The 20,556-nt window shown below is 39.8% G+C and overlaps 1 protein-coding gene across 5 annotated transcripts in view; it reads right to left on the bottom strand.

The window, feature by feature from the left end:
* SMYD4 (SET and MYND domain containing 4) overlaps nucleotides 1–20,556 on the bottom strand; it is a 40,189-nt gene that overhangs the window by 6,804 nt on the left and 12,829 nt on the right. For 4 of the 5 annotated variants that reach the window (XM_060080924.1, XM_060080923.1, XM_060080925.1 and 1 more), the window contains exons 3-5: nucleotides 15,600–15,744; nucleotides 11,536–11,625; nucleotides 8,704–9,868 (exon numbers count right to left, since the gene is read on the bottom strand). In XM_060080924.1, the coding sequence (XP_059936907.1) occupies nucleotides 8,704–9,868; nucleotides 11,536–11,625; nucleotides 15,600–15,744 (1,400 nt within the window). The remainder of the gene's footprint in view (nucleotides 1–8,703; nucleotides 9,869–11,535; nucleotides 11,626–15,599; nucleotides 15,745–20,556) is intronic. The other variant, XM_060080927.1, reaches the window with a different exon arrangement.

Below are 20,556 nucleotides of genomic sequence, written 5' to 3'. Positions count from 1 at the left end.
CTCCGAGCTTAACCAGAGGTTCTCAGACTGATACCATACTTGCATGGGTTTTTGTCATATGTCTATGTCTCAGGAGGATGCATGTACAGATAACCTTGGGCATACAGAAAGGCTTGTGTTCAGCAGCCTTGGTGTAAGCATGAGGAGATAGCGTTCCCGACAAAGCTGGTTGAAATATGAAAGATACTGGTACTTAGAGGGGAACGTTCAGTTTTCTGGAAAACTGCTAAGCCATCAGATAATTGTGGTATCACCATATATGCCAGGAATCTCAATGCACCAATCACCAAATAATGCGGTCTAGGTACATATGAAATGAATAAAGAAAATACAAACCATCATGTGAAAATGTTCTAGAAAGGAAAACATTAACTATCAGGAATAATACTGTCTCTCTGCAGATGATTCTATTGCCTGCTGCCGTGGAAGACAAGAATTAGAACAAGTAAATAAAATTCGCAGGGAATCAAATGACTCAATTTTAGTCAACAATTCTACAAATTGTTTTGAAATCTTTCATTAGAGCTTCTCCTAAAAGCTTAACTGATTTTAGTGTCCCCTCCCCCCACCCTTGTCCAATGCCTACCTTCTGGTACATGTACTAATGAGCAGTAGAAATGCTAAAAGGTAAGGAAGCAGCAGGAAGGAGCAGTGCAGGGCACAAAGAGTTTGTCGTCTGAATAATCAGCCTCTGCGTAATGAACAGTGGACTTGCATTCCCAACTACTGATAACTGGCAATCTATATTGGAACAGCTGCTAAAATTTTCCCAGAGAAAATTATCACAATACACATGAGTAATGTCAGCTTCGTGAATTATTTATGGATTATCCTCTAACAGAAGTAGGCCCAGGAACAGAGTGGGGTGAGTATTTATGTCAGAGTTGAATTCCTCTCTAATTATCTCTACAAAATTAAGTATTGATTTAAAAAATTATTCAATATTTTGCATTAGTCATCTGTTGGCAGAGATCGTAGAAAGTGAGAATGTGTATGTACCTTAACTACCAAATTTAATATGTGACATTTTGTGCACAAAACAAACAAAAAACAGAGGGCCTGAATATTTTACGTAAAGTGTACCTCGCTAATATCCTTAAGTACATTTAGTAAAGAAAAAAAGATTCATTCACAATACTTTCAGAATATACCTATTCTGGTAGATATTTTACAAAACAAGAAATTTTTGTGTCAAAAAAGTAATCAAGGACCCACAGTGAAGGTAGATTCCTCGGTTGCTGAAGAGTTGAAAGCAAATGGCAGTGAACTGATCTGAACCTCCATAGAACCTCATTAAGCCTCCTTACAATGTGAACCTAGATATAGCACGAATATGCCATTCCCACCGAGAGAGATCCACACACACCAAGGTCTGGAATACCATCAGTGGCCAGTTCTATCCCTTAAAATCAGTACCAAAGAGAGATTTCTGAGGAAATTTGATTAAATAGGATTTATACAAAGATAATAACATACATTTTTATAGATTTTTGTCAAAGTCTATCCAAGTTAACACTTTAATCCTTCTTCTGTGCTACTAATGAAACAGCTGCTAATGAAATTCAATGAGAACACTAAACTGGGAGGTGTTGGAACCCCAAAGAAATAATAAAAAGGGATGAAACAAGATTAGAAATATTAGCAGATTGAGACAAAATTAGACTGAATTAAAAAGTGAAAGTGAACATTGCTGGTGGGCGTGTAACTGGTACAACTTTCCTAGAGGGCAATTTTGCAATATGTATCAAGTGCCTTAAAAATGTTCATGTAAAAAAATGTTATCATTTGAACTATTTTATTGTTTAAAGAAACTAGTTAAAGAAGAAATACATGGCAGTGAAAAAAAATTTAAAAACTGACAATTATAGAGAAAGTAACAGTCATTTATAATCCTCTCAGTCAGCTATAAGATTTTGGTGCATTTTCTTACAGTCTTCTTTCTAGCCTTTTTTTTTTTTTTTTTTTGCGGTATGCGGGCCTCTCACTGTTGTGGCCTCCCCCGTTGCGGAGCACAGGCTCCGGACGCGCAGGCCCAGCGGCCATGGCTCACGGGCCCAGCCGCTCCGCGGCACATGGGATCCTCCCAGACCGGGGCACGAACCCGTAACCCCTGCATCGGCAGGCGGACTCTCAACCACTTGCACCACCAGGGAGGCCCTCTTTCTAGCCTTATATATGGATTTTTAACATAATTGGCAACAAGGTGCACATGGCGATTTGTAAGTTATTTCTTTTTTTTTTTTTTTTTTGCGGTACGCAGGCCTCTCACTGTTGTGGCCTCTCCTGTTGCGGAGCACAGGCTCCGGACGCGCAGGCTCAACGGCCATGGCTCACGGGCCCAGCCGCTCTGCGGCATGTGGGATCCTCCCGGACCGGGGCACAAACCCGTGTCCCCTGCCTCAGCAGGCGGACTCCCAACCACTGCACCACCAGGGAAGCCCATCTTTTTAAAAATTATTATTTAAAAAATACATTTATTTATTTATTTATGGCTGTGTTGGGTCTTTGTTGCTGTGCGTGGGCTTTCTCTAGTTGCGGTGAGCGGGGGCTACTCTTCATTGTAGTGTGCTGGCTTCTCATTGCGGTGGCTTCTCTTGGTGTGGAGCACAGGCTCTAGGCGCGTGGGCTTCAGTAGTTGCAGCATGTGGGCTCAGTAGCTGTGGCTCACGGGCTCTAGAGCGCAGGCTCAGCATTTGTGGCGCACGGGTTTAGTTGCTCCGCGGCATGTGGGATCTTTCTGGACCAGGGCTCGAACCCGTGTCCCCTGCATTGCCAGGCAGATTCTTAACCACTGCGCCACCAGGGAAGCCCTGTAAGTTATTTCTTTTTCACTTAATGTATCATGGCCCTTTCTTTATACCCTAACCTGAAATGTATATTAAAATTAAAAAAAGGACTTCCCTGGTGGCGCAGTGGTTAAGAATCTGCCTGCCAATGCAAGGGGCACGAGTTCGATCCCTGCTCTGGGAAGATCCCAAATGCCCCGGAGCAACTAAGCGGCGAGCCACAACTACTGAGCACACATGCCACAACTACTGAAGTCCACACACCTAGAGCCTGTGTTCTGCGAAGAGAAGCCACTGCAATGAGAAGCCTGCACACCACAACGAAGAGTAGCCCCCGTTCGCCACAACTAGAGAAAGCCCGTGTGCAGCAACGAAGACCCAACACAGTCAAAAATTTTTTAAAAATTTAAAAAATGAACTGCATAGTTGCTAGAAATGTTCTCTCATTTTGTCACTCACATTTTAATTTTTGTTTATGGGTGTTTGGAGGTGGGGAGTGTTAAAACAACAACTATTTCATTTGCTTACAATGCTGTGTGCCAGCAACTTTGCTTGGGCTCAGCTGAACATTTTTTCTGCTAGTCTTGCCTGGGATTACCCATATGATTGCAGTCATCTGGCACGTGGTCTTTTGTCCTCAGGGAGGCTAGCCCAGGCTTGTTCACAGTCCACACCATCGTTTTAAGAAGGTAACAATGGCAGCTGCAAGGTCTCTTTTAAGGCTTAGACTCATTAAGTCACATAACATCACTTGTACTACATTCCATTGGTCAAAGCAAGATTCAGCAGGGGAAATAAGACTCTACCCCTTGATGGGAGAAAAATCAATGTCAAGTTGCAAAGGGGCAAACATACAGGGATGGGAGGAACTGTTGTGGTCATTTTTGCAAAGAGTCTTCCCTAGAGGCCTGGAGGTTCATCTAGTCCTCTTATTATCCATATGAGAATACTGACCCACACAAAGGTTCAGTACCCTGAGCTAAGAGTAAGTGGTTAGACTGAGTGGAACAGGAACTCAGGTCTGTTGCCTCCTAGTCCAATGTTTTCATTCCTTCAAGGACCTCTTTCACCCACATTCTCTGTCTTCTTTTCTGATTATAGTGTTTTTGAAATTTGGTATTTAAGTTAAATCTAGCTATCTTCTAATTACCTAAATTTGGTATTATATACTTTAGAAAGCTTCTCTTACCACCTTAAAACTACATAAAAGTTCACTTATCTTTTTCTAGATATTTTATGGTTTAATTTTAATTTATTAATTATTATTATTATTATTTGGCTGAGCTGCGTGGCTTGTGGGATCTTAGTTCCCCAACCAGAGATTGAACCTGGGCCCTTGGCAGTGAAACCTCGGAGAACCACCACTGGACTGCCAGGGAATTTCCTGAATTTTTAAATATTTAACTTTTTAATGGCTTGAAGAAAGAATCTAATACTTTTGGGGGGCTATCATATTAGTGCCATACTGTTTTTAATTACTGTAGCTCAATGCTGATATGAAATCTGATAGTACCAAGCCCCTTCAGTACTCTTTAAAACAAAAAGGCTACTTTTTTTTTTTAATGTTTATTTATTTACTTACTTACTGATTTTGGCTGTACCAGGTCTTAGCTGCGGCATGTGGGATCTTTAGTTGTGGCATGTAGGCTCTTAGTTGTGGCAGGCGGGCTTCTCAGTTGCAGCATGCAAACTCAGCTGTGGCATGCATGTGGGATCTAGTTCCCTGACCAGGGATCGAACCTGGGGCCCCTGCACTGGGAGTGCAGAGTCTTGCCCACTGGACCACCAGGGAAGTCTCACAAAAAGGCTATTCTTACACATTTATTCAAGATGAACTTTAGAATCATTGTCAAATTTTAAGAAAAATACAACTGTGATTTTGTTGGAAACTGCATTAGACTGATTAGGTTAATGTGGGGAAACTGCCATTTTTACAGTGTTCCGTGTTTCCTTCTAAGGATCTGGCATGTCTCTGCATTTATCCAAGCCTTCTTTTATATCCCTCCAAATTAAAATATCCTTGCATTTCTGGAAGAAATCCTACTTGGTCATGTATGATTGTTTCTTTAATAAACTGCTGGATGTGACATAGCAGTGATTTTTTTTTTCAGGGTTTCTACATCCACATTCACATGTGAGACTGGTCTATAGCTTTTCCTCTGGGCTTTGTAAAATGAGTGGGAAAGGGTTCTCGGTTCCTCCATGCCCTGGAACAGTTTATACTGTATAAAAATGATCTGTTCCTTGATATTTTTTCCTTTTATCTTTAAAAAAATGTGGCTGAATATGTTCCTTAAAAGTTTTAAAGAACTCACATGAAAAACAGTGGGTCTGGCTTTTTTTATGGAACTATTTTGATAACTTTTTCAATTTCTTCCACAATTACTAGATTTTTAAAGTATTTTCCTCCTTCTGGAAAAATTTAGGCAATTTATATTTTTCCACAAAGTTGTTTATTTACTGTTTTCAAATTCAATAATCTAAAATTGTATTAAATATTTGCTATAAATTTTAGAATGAATTTATATTATTGGCTATATCCCCTTTATAATTTTGTGGCGTTTTCCCCTAGATTTCTTAATTAGATTTGCCAAATCTTTGTCTCTATCAGGAGTCTGTAAACTGTAGCCTGTGTGCCAAATCCTGCCTGGTGCCTCTTTTTGTACATATGTGGTCTAAGAATGGTTTTTACTTTTTTTTTTGGCCACACCATGAGGCTTGTGGAATCTTAGTTCCCCAATCAGGGACTGAACCTGGGCCCTTGGCAGTGAGAGCATGGAGTCCTAACCACTGGACCACCAGGGAATTCCTGTTTTTACGTGTTTAAGTTGTTGACAAAAGGTGAAAGGAATAATTCTCATGACATGAAAAATTTTAGGAAATTCAACTTTCAGTGTCAATAATAAACTTCTTTTGGAGTCCAACCAGGCTCATTCATATGTATACTTTCTATGGTCGCTTTCATGCTACAAGGGCAGTTGAGTAGTTGCAAAAGAGACCATACGGCCTGCAAAGCCCCAAATATTTACTCTGTGGTGCTTTACAGAAAAAGTTGGCCAAACCCTGGTCTATAGGACACAAGCTTTGGTGGATATACCTCTGAATCCCCTATTTTATTATGTTATCTTGGTTTCCAGATCCTTATTATTAATATATTTGATCAAAGTCAGAGTAGTATCTTAAAGTTTCTTATAACTATGGAGTTTTTGCCAGTTTCTCCTTGTATACTCAGTCATTTTTGTTTTATAGACACAATCTCTATGTTCCTGAGAGCTAAGGTTGATGATATATTGCAGAAGAGTCTCCTTTACAAAAATAAAATGCCTTCTTTATTTTACTATATATCGTACCTTGAGCCCTACTGTTTCGTATTAATATTAATACCCTGATTTACTTGTGATTCCTGACATGTCTTGCCCACTTTGTGTTAAGTGTCACTTTTGTAAACAGAATATACTTGGATTTTAATCTTTTTGACCCATTCTGAAAGATGAATTTAAGAGTTTAGCTCATTTTTATTTACTATTATAGACTCATTTTTATCATCTCCCTATCTTTTGCTCTGTGAACTATTTTTTTTAATGTTCTTTGTTTTTTCCTTAGAATGAAGAGAAAGGTTTAAAACCAATTTAAAATTTACTAAAGTTACCACCATGTGAATAACTGTTTTTAATTTTTAAAATATAGAACAGTTCAAAGAAAAAAGTAGCAATCACCCATATTTCCACTATCAGAATTCATCACTGTTAGTTAAGATTTTGGTATTTTTACTTCTAGTGTTATTTTTTTCTATGTGTGTATATATATATATATATATATATATATATATTTAAAACATCATATAAATAAGAATAAATCATGCATAAAATATTAGAACCTCATAGATGAAGACAGAGTCTCCAATCCTCTTTCCGTCACTCCAGGTCTCCAGTATTATGCTACGTATCTATTTTTCTAGTCCTTTTTAGCCACAGAAAATACACGTATTTCTGGCTATACACAGTCTTCCTACCAAAATTCACTCTTAACAACTTGTGAAAAATTTTACTCAACACCTGCTATGCAAATAAAAATTGACTGTAATGAAATCTCAAGCACAGGGAGCAACAAATTTTAGGCTAAGATTCTCTGACTGTAAGAGGGAGGCCAATGAAGGAAGGTGGATGGAAAACACTTTCGTTTGTCCCTAGCGCTCTGCCACCCTGCCTCAGGGATTCAGCCTGAGTTAGTGGTCACTGCTATTGTTTACCCAGAAAATAGTTCCCATAGTTTTTAGAGCTACTGACATTTACATCTTTTTTGTATGTTCTACTAAGTATTTTAGAGGCAAGACACAACAGAATCAAGAGTTGGCAGCTTTCTGCCATATTATCTGGAAGCTCCATATACTATTTTTTATATTCAGAAAAACAAAAAATGAAAACAGTAGTTTTTAAAATGCCAGTGAATGTACCCTAGGGGAAACATAATTCTGGAAAAACACTCAACAGATACATATTTTAGAAGGTAGCAATGGCTCAAAGCAGCAAAAGCAGAGAAGAAAATGGAGACTAGCTTGAAGTATGATTTTGTTGTATCATGGGATGAGGTCAGTGCTATTTTTGGATGTTCCATGCACTTCAGGATGCGGAATTGAGTCCTGCCCCAAAATACCTCTAGTGAAATACTATACACTATATAACTTGGCAGCTGAATTAAAATTAAAGATAAAAATATATAAACAAAAGGTTGACAGAATTCTAGATTACCTAATACGACACGATCAGAAGAGTTAAGCATGTATATAGTTTAGTGAAGCCACATTTAATATTAATCTGCCTATAAATCCTAGGTGTAGATATGACCTAATTCCTCCCCTCCACAGGGTTAATTAGGAAATTGAGAAAAGTATAATGAGCTGATTGAATTGAAACACATTATCCGCTAAAATGGAGATCACACAATAGAAATACTGGAAACACCATTTCTTTTCTAATAATAGTACCCATTGTCAGTACAGTCGTATTAGAGATGGCACTCATGATGCTGGGCACGTGCAACCTCCCCATCTACCTTAACAGCCTCTTCTATAGGGTCTGGTTCAGGAAAGCAGGGCTAGGGCTGGTCTGTGTCTAGAGGTGGCCTCCAGATTGCTGGCCCCCTGACCAGAAGCCTGCCCAAACACAGGCTGGCCAACAGCTTACAGCAGCATTGTGTGAAAAGCTGTGATGGGCCAGATTCCTCTCTCGGAAAGTTAAAACAGAAGAATGGGAGAAAACCTGGCAATTGAAAACAGAAGAGAGTAGTTGAGTCAAAGGAGTGAGTTAAGATTCTGATACCTTAACTACAGACCCTGCTCCTTCTGCAGTCTTGTTTATCCATTGTTTCAGCTTTCCTCCACAATCAGAAATTAATAGTGTAATAGGTTTTTTTTTAAACAATGTAGTTTTTTTTAAAGATTTTTTTAAAGTCTTTATTGAATTTGTTACAATATTGTTTCTGTTTTATGTTTTGGTTCCTTGGTCATGAGGCCCGTGGGGTCTTAGCTCCCCGACCAGGGATTGAACTTGCACCCCCTGCATTGGAAGGCGAAGTCTCAACTGCTGGACTGCCAGGGAAGTCCCCCCCAACGTTTTTTTTTTTTTTTTGGTATAGGGTTTTAAAGTATTTTTACAAATAAACACATCAGCTTCACAACTCTGTAAAGTTAGGTGCGATTAAACTATCCATTTTACAAATGAGAAAGCTGAGGCAGAGTAGGATCAAAATAAGTTGAGGTCACATAGCTTCTCAATGGCATAATCATAAGACAGCTGTGTTTTCCTTTAGGCCACTGATCTGTTTGAATGCTACTGTTCTCCTTTACAGTCCTTTCTCCGCAAACATTAGCTACATCAAGAAGAATATTGTAAGGCAGAAAAAAGAGTTTACCTCTTACCTGTTTGCTGTATGGTTGTTATTGCCTGAGCATTACACTGTAGCTGTAACATGTGTCTCAGCATGGCCACTCCCCAAATATTCAACTCTGGATACAACACAGGAACCGCTGCTGCTTTCAGCTTAGACGATTTCAGACCTGTTGTGAAGGCCTGTAAACTGACTGCTTCGAGCTGCCTGCACAGTGCAGAAGCACTCAGAGCACAGAGGAATTTGTGCACAGGGCTATGGTTTCCTGTATGGGGTAAAAGGCTGAAGACAGCATTATAATTACTTTCATACTTCCCATTAATATCACACCCAGGAATCGGGGTCTCAACTGTTTTGCCCTTTTTTTTACTCTCCCCTCCCAAGTCATAACTGAGTATTTGTGCCAGATTCTTGCTTTCAGGTAAACAGATATCCCTGTTAGTAATCTCACCACAAAGCTTATTTATGACTTTGCCAGCCTCCTCAAATCTAGCTAAAAGAGTCGACCTCAGGGCAATGTGGCAAAAAACACCCAGTGTGAGAAGCAGCCCCCCTAGAGAACACTCTATACTATGGTAGAGATCCCAGGCCTGCTGCAAACACTCTTGGCTGCAATACTTGGCATAGCTGCATCCATCACAGGGAACTGGGGCCAAAGTGTGCTTCAAACATCGGTGACAGTAGAGGTCCCCGTTGGTAGCTCTGGTATCCCACTTGCTCTCGAGGCCATGATGCCATGGTGGCATTTCTCCTGGGTTAAGGACACTCACAAAAGCATCCTCTTTCACCAGAAGCTCTCCTGGGAGAATATCTTTTGTGGCAACCAGATAGCGGCCTTTTAAAGGGTCCATACATAAGCCGACAGATGATGATGTGTTGGAAATTTGTTCATTCTCTTCCCTTAGGTCCATATCCTCAAAGGCTTTGGTTAGAGCTGCTGGGGAGGTTTCTGTGAGATTCTCCTTTTCTTGTACCTTTACTTTCAGACGACAGAGGGTTCTCTGCAGAACCTGAAATTGGGAAGCTGCTAGGGTTGGTTTGGCAACAAAGTTACTTTCAAGATCACTGATGGTCTGGCTTGCCTCGTGTGGTCTCCCCAGGGTCACCAGACACTCCGCCTTACGCAACAGCAACTTGGGTTGCAACCTTTCTGGATATCCATGCGTCTGTGCTCTGACGATGTCTTTAAGGCATGTCTGCAAACAGAAAGAAAATCCCAAAATGACCCTTGGTCCCTACTCTTCAATGTCCATTTGAAAGTCTTAACAAAAATCTACAAGTTAAAGATTATTAAAAATGGAGCAGGGCTTCCCTGGTGGCACAGTGGTTGAGAGTCTGCCTGCCGATGCGGGGGACATGGGTTCGTGCCCCGGTCCAGGAAGATCCCACATGCCGCGGAGCGGCTAGGCCCGTGAGCCATGTCCAATAAGCCTGCACGTCCGGAGCCTGTGCTCCGCAGCGGGAGAGGCCACAACAGTGAGAGGCCCGTGTACCGCAAAAAAAAAAAGGAGCAACTACAATCATGTGCTTATTTCTTTAAATCATATTCTACTGTGATCTTTTAATTAAATGATTAGAAACAGATGCTGAAGATATTATGCTTAACTGTCATTAAATATTTCTGATTCTAAGGAAAAAAATCTTACAGATAGAAGCATAGTATGATGATTAAGAGGGCATCCCAGTACGGACTCTGCCTCTTGCTAGCTGTATGGCCTTGTGCAAATGAATTAATTTCTCAGTGTCTTAGTTTTCTCATCTGAAAAACAGGGATAATAATACCTCACAGGATAGAAATAAAAATGAAAATAAGGTAATATATCTAAAGTGTTAAAAAGATGCCTGGAACATAGTATGTGCTCAATACATGGGAATTATTATTGTAAGAAGTAACAATATAGGGAAGTTAAAAAGGGCTAAATGTTTCACAAGGTCTTCCCAATGCTGTCTATAGTAGCCCAGGCCTTTCTTGCTTAGGGCTGTGCCTTAGATTCTTGCTCTTCTCTCTTAGTCCAAAGGGCTTAAGTGTGAACTTGCGGTGACTCAAATAGTTCTTAACTCTAGGGTATACTTTAAATTTTTGTAGAATTCCAAAATGGATGTGCCCAAGTGGCATTTTAGAGTTTGTCCTTAGACCTCAATTTGGGGATGAGGAGGAAGCCACTCATCTGAAGTCCCCCCATCCAACAGGCATTTCAGTGCAACTTTTACTTTCCCACTCAAAATTTATATTGAGGGTGAGACTTATTATTTCAGGGATATTCTTTTTTTTTTTTGCGGTACGCGGGCCTCTCACTGTTGTGGCCTCTCCCATTGTGGAGCATAGGCTCCAGACGCGCAGGCTCAGCAGCCGTGGCTCACGGGCCCAGCCGCTCTGCGGCATGTGGGATCTTCCTAGACTGGGGCACGAACCCGTGTCCCCTGCATTGGCAGGGGGACTCTCAACCACTGCGCCACCAGGGAAGCCCTGCAGGGATATTCTTGAGCATGCTCATCTACTTATTAAAAAAAAAAAACCACCCTGAACAAGTAACTAGTTTGCAAACACTTGGAACCTGAAGTATTATTAGCAACGTATCTCATAGCTGATCTTGACACTGAGCACTGCTGACCCACTGGATAGAGTCCACGGCCCTGGGGAATGTGCATGTCTCTTTCCTGCCAACCCACACTACCCCATGTAATCACCTGAGACAGGTGAAGTGAATCAGGAGAAAGAAAAAGTTCGGGAGGTATCAATTTGCTTCCAATTCAACCAGTTCCAATTTTAGCTTTCTAATGTAGAAGCAGGGATGAAGGTCTAGTCCTCCAGGGAACCCCCCTGCCGATCCTCTCCAATCACACCAGGCATCCTGATACTCACCTCATACTGACCCAGGTGGAAGAGGGCTGCAGAGCGATTGGCGTAACACAGTGAAATGTCCTCAGAGTTGGGGCTTGAATGCGATACTCCCTGCAGAACAATGAACCGGTTAAAGGTATACATGGAAACTAGCATCTTTAGAGTTTTTTTTCTTTTCCAGATAATAGGGGCTCTGCTACTAAAGACTGTATGAAATTGGTTAAGTTACTGGATCTCTTTGTGCTTCATCTGCTTCATTTTTAACTACCTTAGAGCAGAGGTGTGAAGATCAAGTGAGGAAATAAATAGGTAAAGCACTTTGAAGACAGTAGCTTCAGACACAGCTTCAGCCACAAACAATATTAAAGGTAAATGAAAACTGAGGAGCATAATCCGGCACATAACGAAGTGTGAGTGGAACAAATAGAAACTCACAAATGAAGAAACATGAATGATACGTGGGAAACAGTTCATATACAGATAGTCAAATACATGAAAATGAAAGCAGAAAAGGGCTACTTTTTTCTACCACCAAATTGGCAAGGATTAATAATAATCATAAAGGTGGGACTTCCCTGGTGGCCCAGTGGTTAAGAATCCGCCTGCCAATGCAGGGGACACGGGTTTGAGCCCTGGTCCAGGAAGATCCCACATGCTATGGAGCAACTAAGCCCGTGCACCACAACTACTGAGCCTGCGCTCTAGAGCCCACGAGCCACAACTACTGAAGCCCGCACGCCTAGAACCCGTGCTCTGGAACAAGAGAAGCCACCACAATGAGAAGCCTGTGCACCCACCGAACAGTAGCCCCCACTCGCTGCAGCTAGAGAAAGCCCGGGCGTAGCAACGAAGACCCAAACACAGCCAAAAAAAATTAAAAAAAATAAAAATAAAGGTGGCATCTCCAATCACTGGAGAAAAGACAGGGATTATTCAATAAAAGTATTGGGACAAGTAGCCACTGAGGAAAAATAAAGTTGGTTTTCGATATATGATAATAAAACTTTCATTAGGATAAATAACAAATGGATCAAAATCTTAATATAAAAATTGAAACTAGGGCTTCCCTGGTGGCGCAGTGGTTGAGAGTCCACCTGCTGATGCAGGGGACACGGGTTCGTGCCCCAGTCCGGGAAGATCCCACATGCCGCGGAACGTCTAGGCCCGTGAGCCATGGCCGCTGAGCCTGCGCGTCCAGAGCCTGTGCTCTGCAACTGGAGAGGCCACAACAGTGAGAGGCCCGCGTACCGCAAAAAAAAAAAAAAAAAAAATTGAAACTATAAGAGCACCAGAAGAAACTATATAAATAATCTAAAGTGATGTTGGAGTCAGAAATACCTTTCTAATTATGACACAAAATCCAGAAGTCATAAAAGGTTAATGAATTTGACCACATAAAAATAAAAAATCTATTTGTAGCAACAAACCAATAAAAGCAATATCAAAAGACAAACGAACTGGAAAAAATATTTGCAACTCCTATTATAGGCAAAGGGCTCATTTCTTTACTTTATGAACAGTTCCTACAGATCAATACGATGGCAACCAATAATTCAGTAGGAAAATAAGCAAATGATATGAACGATTCTAATGGGAAATATAAATGGCTCTTAAACAAATGAAAAGATGCTCAACCTCGTTCATAATCATCAAAATGCAAATTAAGACTCTACTGAGATGCTAGTTTTTACTTAGCAGATTTGCAAAGAAGTAAAATTGATAGCATACTGAGTTGGCATAGGAGTGGGATAATGGTCATTCTCATACATTGCTAGTGGGAGTGTAAACTGGTCTCACAATTACGGAGGCAATTTAGCAATATATATCTCCTAATACATATATCTATATCTCCATTGACCCAGCAATTCCTCTTCTAGGGATTTATCCTACAGATATAATCCTTTATCCTATAGATATGTGCAAAATAACATACATGCAAAGTTTCTTATCACAGAATTGTCTGAAGTAACAAAAGATAGGAAAAAAGGTAAATAGTGATCTAAAGGACTCTAATTAAATAAGTTACTACTATATCCATATAACAGAATATAAGTGGAAAACACAGTGCTGAACTGTGTGTATAGAATGTTATTTATATAAAAAGAGTATGTGTGTGCAGGAGTGGGAGATTATTTGTATTTATTTATATATGCTGGAGTACCTTTGGAAAGATAGCTTTAACTGTGCTAGCTTCTGAGGATGGGAAATGAGTGGCTGGAGGACAGAGGAAGTAGACTGCACTCTATACTCTTGCACCTTAAAAATTCTAACTATGTAAACACATTTCCTATTCCAAAATAAAAAGATAAAATAATGTTAATAATACCAAATAACCAATATTGCTTAGGATATAGAGAAATGAACATTCCCATACTCTGCTAGAAGGGATGTAACTAGTTTTTTCCTGGAGAATGATTCAGCAACAAGTGCCAAAGGCCTTAAAAAAAAATACATTCAGTTGACCAAGCAATTGCCCTTCTAGGAATTTATCCTTGGGAAATAGTCAGGTGTGTACAAATATTTACATAGAAAGATGCTCCTTGCAGCTTTATGATACCAAACACTCTGCGAACACTAGGTGTTAAATCAAGTATAGTTCTCTGTAATGGAACACTAAGCCAGCTGTACAAAAATCATGTTTTAGTGGAAAATTTAATAACATGAGAAAACGGTCACAATAAATTGTTGAGGGGAAAAAAAGCAGGTTATAAAACAGTAAGTACAGTATTATCGCCATTTTGTACAAGAAAAACATATTTTCAGAGGAAAAAGTGGCTGGCTGGATATAAGCAAAAATGCTAACAGTGCTTATCACTGGTTATGGGATTTTTTTCTTACTTTTTTATGCTTCTCTATATTTTCCAAGTAAATATATATTATATTTACAATCAGACAAAAACAAATACTATTTTAAAAAAGAAAGAAAATAGCAGCTCTATGGAAAACTGCAAAGTACCACAATCAACAAAATACTAGTTTCATGAATTAGGAAGGTTCAATTTTTTTGTCTGATTTCACTTTTTAGTTTACTTATTTTCCTTGAACAGCTTCCCCTGTGATCACATTTATGACACACATGCATACAGTTGAAAAAAGATTAGCTCTGAAAAAGAACTACTATTAAGCCATTTACCAGTGATCATTACATCTAATGGATTTTAGTTCTTCAGCAATCACTAATGCTTACATTTTCCAGCATTACAAAGCAGGGCTTTTATCAATTTTAGAAGATGCTGTTGTAAGTCTGATAGTTTTTGGAAAACTAATTCCAAACTTTAAGCATAGGCCTGTTAAAGATGCAGAGTAGGGGGTACACTCTTCAAATTCACACTCATTCTTTCAATATACAGGATTCACAGACCTGGTTTAAGAGGTTGATATATTCTTGCTTTAAACCCATATTTATCTCTAAAAAATTATGGAAGGAAATCTCTCAGGGATCTTGTTCCAGTTTCTACTCTGGAAGCAGGACAAGAGCAACAGATTGTTAAAAGCCACTATTCCTCCTTGAAACCTAGTTCACTGATGGTTAGTGTAATAATTTTAAATATTTGTTGACAACCTTCAAAATGCAGTTCAACTGGGCAGTGGCAATTGAGCTTATTTTCCTTCGTAACTTTACCTAAGTCATACTGGCTATAAGCTAACATGGTGGCCAAGCAAAAATCCAGCTGTTCTCTAAATTGGGACTATCACAGCAATAGCCTCATCAGTTATTCAGACAAAAAAGGCACACAATTCAGTAAGAGCTGACAGACATGGAGGAGGGAGGCCAAGGCATCCAACGAGACTTGCTACACTGTGTCTGAAGGAAGATGAGAATAGAAGTTTCTTGATGGAATTCAGGACGTATAATACAAACTATCCTTTGTTTCAGAATATGACCAAAAGCTGAGTTGTGCCAGTTTTCTTTTTCAAATCCAATCCAAAATTAATAGGCAAAGCTACTAGTGGCTACACAATACACAATTCACAATTCAGCAGTAACGGTTCTCTCTTTTGAAGAAATATGAATTGTTAAATTGTTGAGACAGCCCCTCCTGCTGAGCTGGGCCGGGCGTCGGGGGGTGGCCTGGTCCTCTTACCTTAGAGTACAGCACTGTGGCTCCCATATAATCCTTCTTCTGAAATTTTTTGTTTCCTTCTTCTCTGTAGAAAAGGGGAGCGTTGGGGTCCTTTTCAACAAGGTAACCTCTAGAAAGCCTTTTTAAAAACATCTCATCCTCTGGTCTTCATGAAGAAAGAACAACCACAACAACAAAAAAGCACAAATTTGTTATTTCTAGGAAAACTCCTAACCATTGCACTTGAAACAGGAGTGGCTGCCTACAAAATACTGGGACAAAAGAGGTTGGATGTGTTATGTAATGTGACTGGGGGGAAAAATCTTTGGTCTCAGAGACATAGGGACTGGAATTTCTATTGGGACAGAATATAAGTTTTTTATTCAGTTACTGGCCAATAAACCATTCCTTGGATAATGCATTATACAGAAGTTTGGGTGTGGAGAAGGACACAGTACACAAGTCTTTGCACCAAGGTATACTCACCACCTAAACTTTGTTGAAAATACCTGAGTGAATGGCTGACAGAGGGGAGGGAGGGAGAGAAGGGGGAGGGAGAGACAAGAGGGAGGAGGAGGGAAGGAGGAGGAGGAAGAGGAGGAGGAGAAGGAAGAAGAGGAAGAGACAGGATGAATCATAAAGTAAATGTAGTGAAATGTTAAAATTTGGGGAATCTGAAAGGGCATTGCACAACAATATCCTATTTTTGCAAGTAAATCTGAAATTATTTCAACCTGCAAAGTTTTTAAAAACAAGTATACGAATTCTCTAATGTATAAATACACAAACATACACCTTTTTTTTCTTTTTTTCCAATAAAAAGAAATAGTATAGAATAACCTAGACTATACTCTTTGACTATACAATGCAATGAAGCAAAATATGAATAACATGGGAACTAAAAATTCTCTTAAGCAACTCCTGGGTCAAAGTGGAAATCAAAGACAAAACTGCAGAATGTTTAGAAAAGTGTTTTTCAAATTTTTGTTTACAAAGACCCACAATAAGAAATACCTTTCATGGGCTTCCCTGGTGGCGCAGTGGTTAAGAATCCGCCTGCCAATGCAGGGGACACGGGTTCGAGCCCTGGTCCGGGAAGACCCCACATGCCGCAGAGCAACTAAGCCCGTGTGCCACAACTACTGAAGCCCACGCACCTAGAGCCCGTGCTCGGCAACAAGAGAAGCCACCGCGATGAGAAACCGGCGTGCCACAAGGAAGAGTAGCCCCAGCTCGCAGCAAATAGAGAAAGCCCGCGCGCAGCAACAAAGATCCAACGCAGTCAAAAATAAAAAATTAAAAACAAAAAAACCAGAAAGGCAGTAATGGAACAACAACAACAACCAAAAAAAGAAATACCTTTCACATTGTGATTCAGTAAGCTGCATCTGTGTATGTATATATGGAAATTTCACAAAACACTATTGATCTTTAAGTTAATATCAAATATTTTATTAATATTTAAACACAATACAGAAAAAAATCTCAAAGTAAATAACACAAAAAGGAAAGATTTAATTCAGAAGGTGTGCTTGCCTGTTCAAAATTTATTCCAGTCCAGAAAATATGAGGACAATACCCCATGAATATCTGGTACACCATAGATCCTATTCTTTGTTCTGTTTGTTTTTATGTTGCTGTAAATTAGGTTAAACCTGAAAACCCTATTCAAACAAAGAAGTTGTGGTGAACAGTAATAATAGTAAAATTCTTCTTGCCTAACAATGGATATTCCTTAATCTTAATCCAAAATGATGACAAACTCAATGTTTTTGTAATTGTTCTTCAGTGTAATTAAGAACTAAGCTGCAATAATTCATTCTTCTAGTACCAGGTTTAACTCAGTAATTAAAGTTTTGAAAAGCTTTCTTTTTTTTAATATTTCAAATTTTCTTCTGGAATGTTATGATAAAAAATTTGTGGAAGTGAGATGGAACAATTTTCTAATTAATTTTTTTTATTGTGCTAAAATATTTAAAAACTTTTCATTTTAACTAAAGTATATAGTTCAGTGGCATTAAGTACATTCACAATATTGTGCGACTGTCACCGCTATCCATTTCCAGAACTTTTTCACCAGCCCAAACTAGAACTCTGCGCTCATTAAATGATAACTCTCTATTCCTCCCTCTCCCCAGCCCCTGATAACCTCTATTTCACTTCCTGTTTCTATGAATTTGTCTACTCTAGGTACTTCATGTAAGTGGAATGGTAAAGTAGTCATCCTTTTATGTCTGGCTTGTTTCACTTAACATAATGTTTCCGAGGTTCATTCCTTTTTATAGCTGAGTAATATTCCATTATATGTATATATCACAGTTTATCCATTCATCTGTTAATGGACATTTGGGCTATTTTCACTCTTGGCTATTATGAATACTGCTCTGAACATTGGTGTGCAAATAAATCTGTTCAAGTCCCGTTTTCAATTCTTTTGAGTATAAACCCAGAAGTAGGATTGCTGGATTATATAGTAATTCTATTTTTTTTTTTTTATAAATTTATTTATTTATTTTTGGCTGCATTGGGTCTTCGTTGCTGCATGTGAGCTCTCTCTAGTTGGCAACGAGCGGGGGCTACCCTTCGTTGCGGTGCGCGGGCTTCCCATTGCGGTGGCTTCTCTTGTTGAGGAGCATGGGCTCTAGGCACGCAGGCTTCAGTAGTTGCAGCGCACAGGCTCAGTAGTTGTGGCTCGCGGGCTCTAGAGCACAGGCTCAGTAGTTGTGGCGCACGGGCTTAGTTGCTCCGCGGCATGTGGGACCTTCCCAGACCAGGGCTCGAACCTGTGTCCCCTGCATTGGCAGGCAGGTTCTCAACCACTGCGCCACCAGGGAAGCCCTCTATTTTTTTTTTAAATTGGTGCCTTACTTGTCTTTTTAAAAAATTAATTAATTAATTAATTAAATTTTTGGCAGCACTGGGTCTTCGTTGTTGCATGCAGGCTTTCTCTGGTTGCAGCGAGCAGGGGCTACTCTTCGTTCCAGTGCTCGGGCTTCTCATTGCAGTGGCTTCTCTTGTTGCAGAGCATGGGCTTTAGGCTCGCAGGCTTCAGTAGTTGCAGCACACAGGCTCAGTAGTTGTGGCTAACAGGCTCTAGAGCTCAGGCTCAGTAGTTGTGGCACACAGGCTTAGGTGCTCCGCTGCATGTGGGATCTTCCTGGACCAGGGCTCGAATCTCTGTCCCCTGCCTTGGCAGACGGATTCTCAACCACTGCGCCACCAGGGCAGCCCCAGTAATTCTATTTCTAATTATTTGAAGAACTGCCATACTGTTTTTCATAGTGGCTCTACCATTTTACGTTCCCAACAACAGTGCACAAGGGCTCCAATTTCTCCACATCCTCATCAACACTTTGTTATTTTCTGTTTTATTTTTTTGGATAGTAGCCATCTAATAAGTATGAGGATAATAAGGTATCTTGTAGTTTGATTTGCATCTCCCTAATGATTAGTGATGTTAAGAGCATCTTTTCATATGCTTATTTCATGTGCTTATCTTCTTTGAAGAAGTATCTATGCAAGTGCTTTGCCCATTTTTAAAGAAAATTTACTTATTTATTTTGGGCTGTGTTGGGTCTTTGTTGCTACCCACGGGCTTTCTCTAGTTGCGGTGAGTGGGGGCTCTTTGCCCATTTTTAAACTGGGTTTTTTGTTGTCGTTGAGTCTTAGGAGTTGTTTATATGGTCTGGATATTAATTCCTTAGCAGATGTATGATTTGCAATATTTTCTCCCTTTCTGTGGGTTGCCTATTTAACTCTGTTGATAGTCACTTGATGCACTAAATATTTTACTTTTCATGAAGTCTGATTTGCCTATTTTTGTTGTTGTTGTTGCCTGTGCCTTTGGTATCATAGCCAAGAAAAAGATGCCAAATCCAATGTCATAAGCTTTTGGCTTATGTTTTCTTCTAAGAGTTTTATGGTTTTAGCTCTTAAGTTTAGGTCTTTGAGTTATTTTGAGTTAGCTTTTGCATATGGTGTAAGGTAAAGGTCCAACTTCATTCTTTGGCATGTAGAGTCTAACTAGGAAGCAGATAGAAGGAACCAAGTTCCTTCTTCTAGCCGTGCCTTCTCTTTCTAGAGCCCTAGAGAGGTAAAGCCTCTTATAAGGTCAATTGGCAAAGCAGAAAGTCCCAGCCCCAGCAAAGAGTACAGAAGATCAGAGCTGAGAAACTGCAGCTTAATAACTCGCACACATTCACACATACACATTTTTTTTCCTGAAAGTAAGTGCACTCATCATGGAAGTTCACCTCTAAATATTTCAGCATGCCTCTGCTAAGAATAAGGACATTCTCCTGAATCTTGATATCACAATATCATTATCATGCCTAAAAAATTAACACTAGGGACTTCCCTGGTTGCACAGTGGTTGAGAATCCGTCTGCCAAGGCAGGGGACACAGGTTCGATCCCTGGTCCAGGAAGATCCCACATGCAGCGGAGCAACTAAGCCTGTGCGCCACAACTACTGAGCCTGAGCTCTAGAGCCTGCGAGCCACAACTACTGAGCCCATGTGCCAAAACTACTGGAGCCCACGCGCCTTAAGCCCGAGCTCCGTAACAAGAGAAACCACTGCAGTGAGAAGTCCGAGCACTGCAACAAAGAGTAGCCCCCGCTCGATGCAACTAGAGAAAGCCCACATGCAGCAACGAAGACCCGATGCGACCAAATAAATAAATTAAATTAAAAAAATAACACTAATTCAAATATCATTTAAAATTTCTTCATTATTCCTAAAATGTCTTTTCTTTCTTTTTCTTACCCCAACCTGATGCCAGATCAAAGTTCTAACATACTGCATTTAGTTATTTCTCATTAGTTTCTTTTGAGACAGTCCCATAATTTTTTTGTTTTTCATGATTAAGTTTTTTTGAAGACTCAAGACCAGGAAAACATTACACATTCTGGTTTTGTCTCATTGTTTCCTCATGATTAGATTCAGATCAAACAGTTTTTGTCAAGAATATTAGTCCAT

This window comes from Mesoplodon densirostris, chromosome 18 (genome assembly GCF_025265405.1).
Source record: "Mesoplodon densirostris isolate mMesDen1 chromosome 18, mMesDen1 primary haplotype, whole genome shotgun sequence".
Lineage (NCBI taxonomy): Eukaryota > Metazoa > Chordata > Mammalia > Artiodactyla > Ziphiidae > Mesoplodon > Mesoplodon densirostris.
The sequence above is the reverse complement of the archived record's forward strand: the minus strand, read 5'-3'. Positions and strand labels throughout refer to the sequence as shown.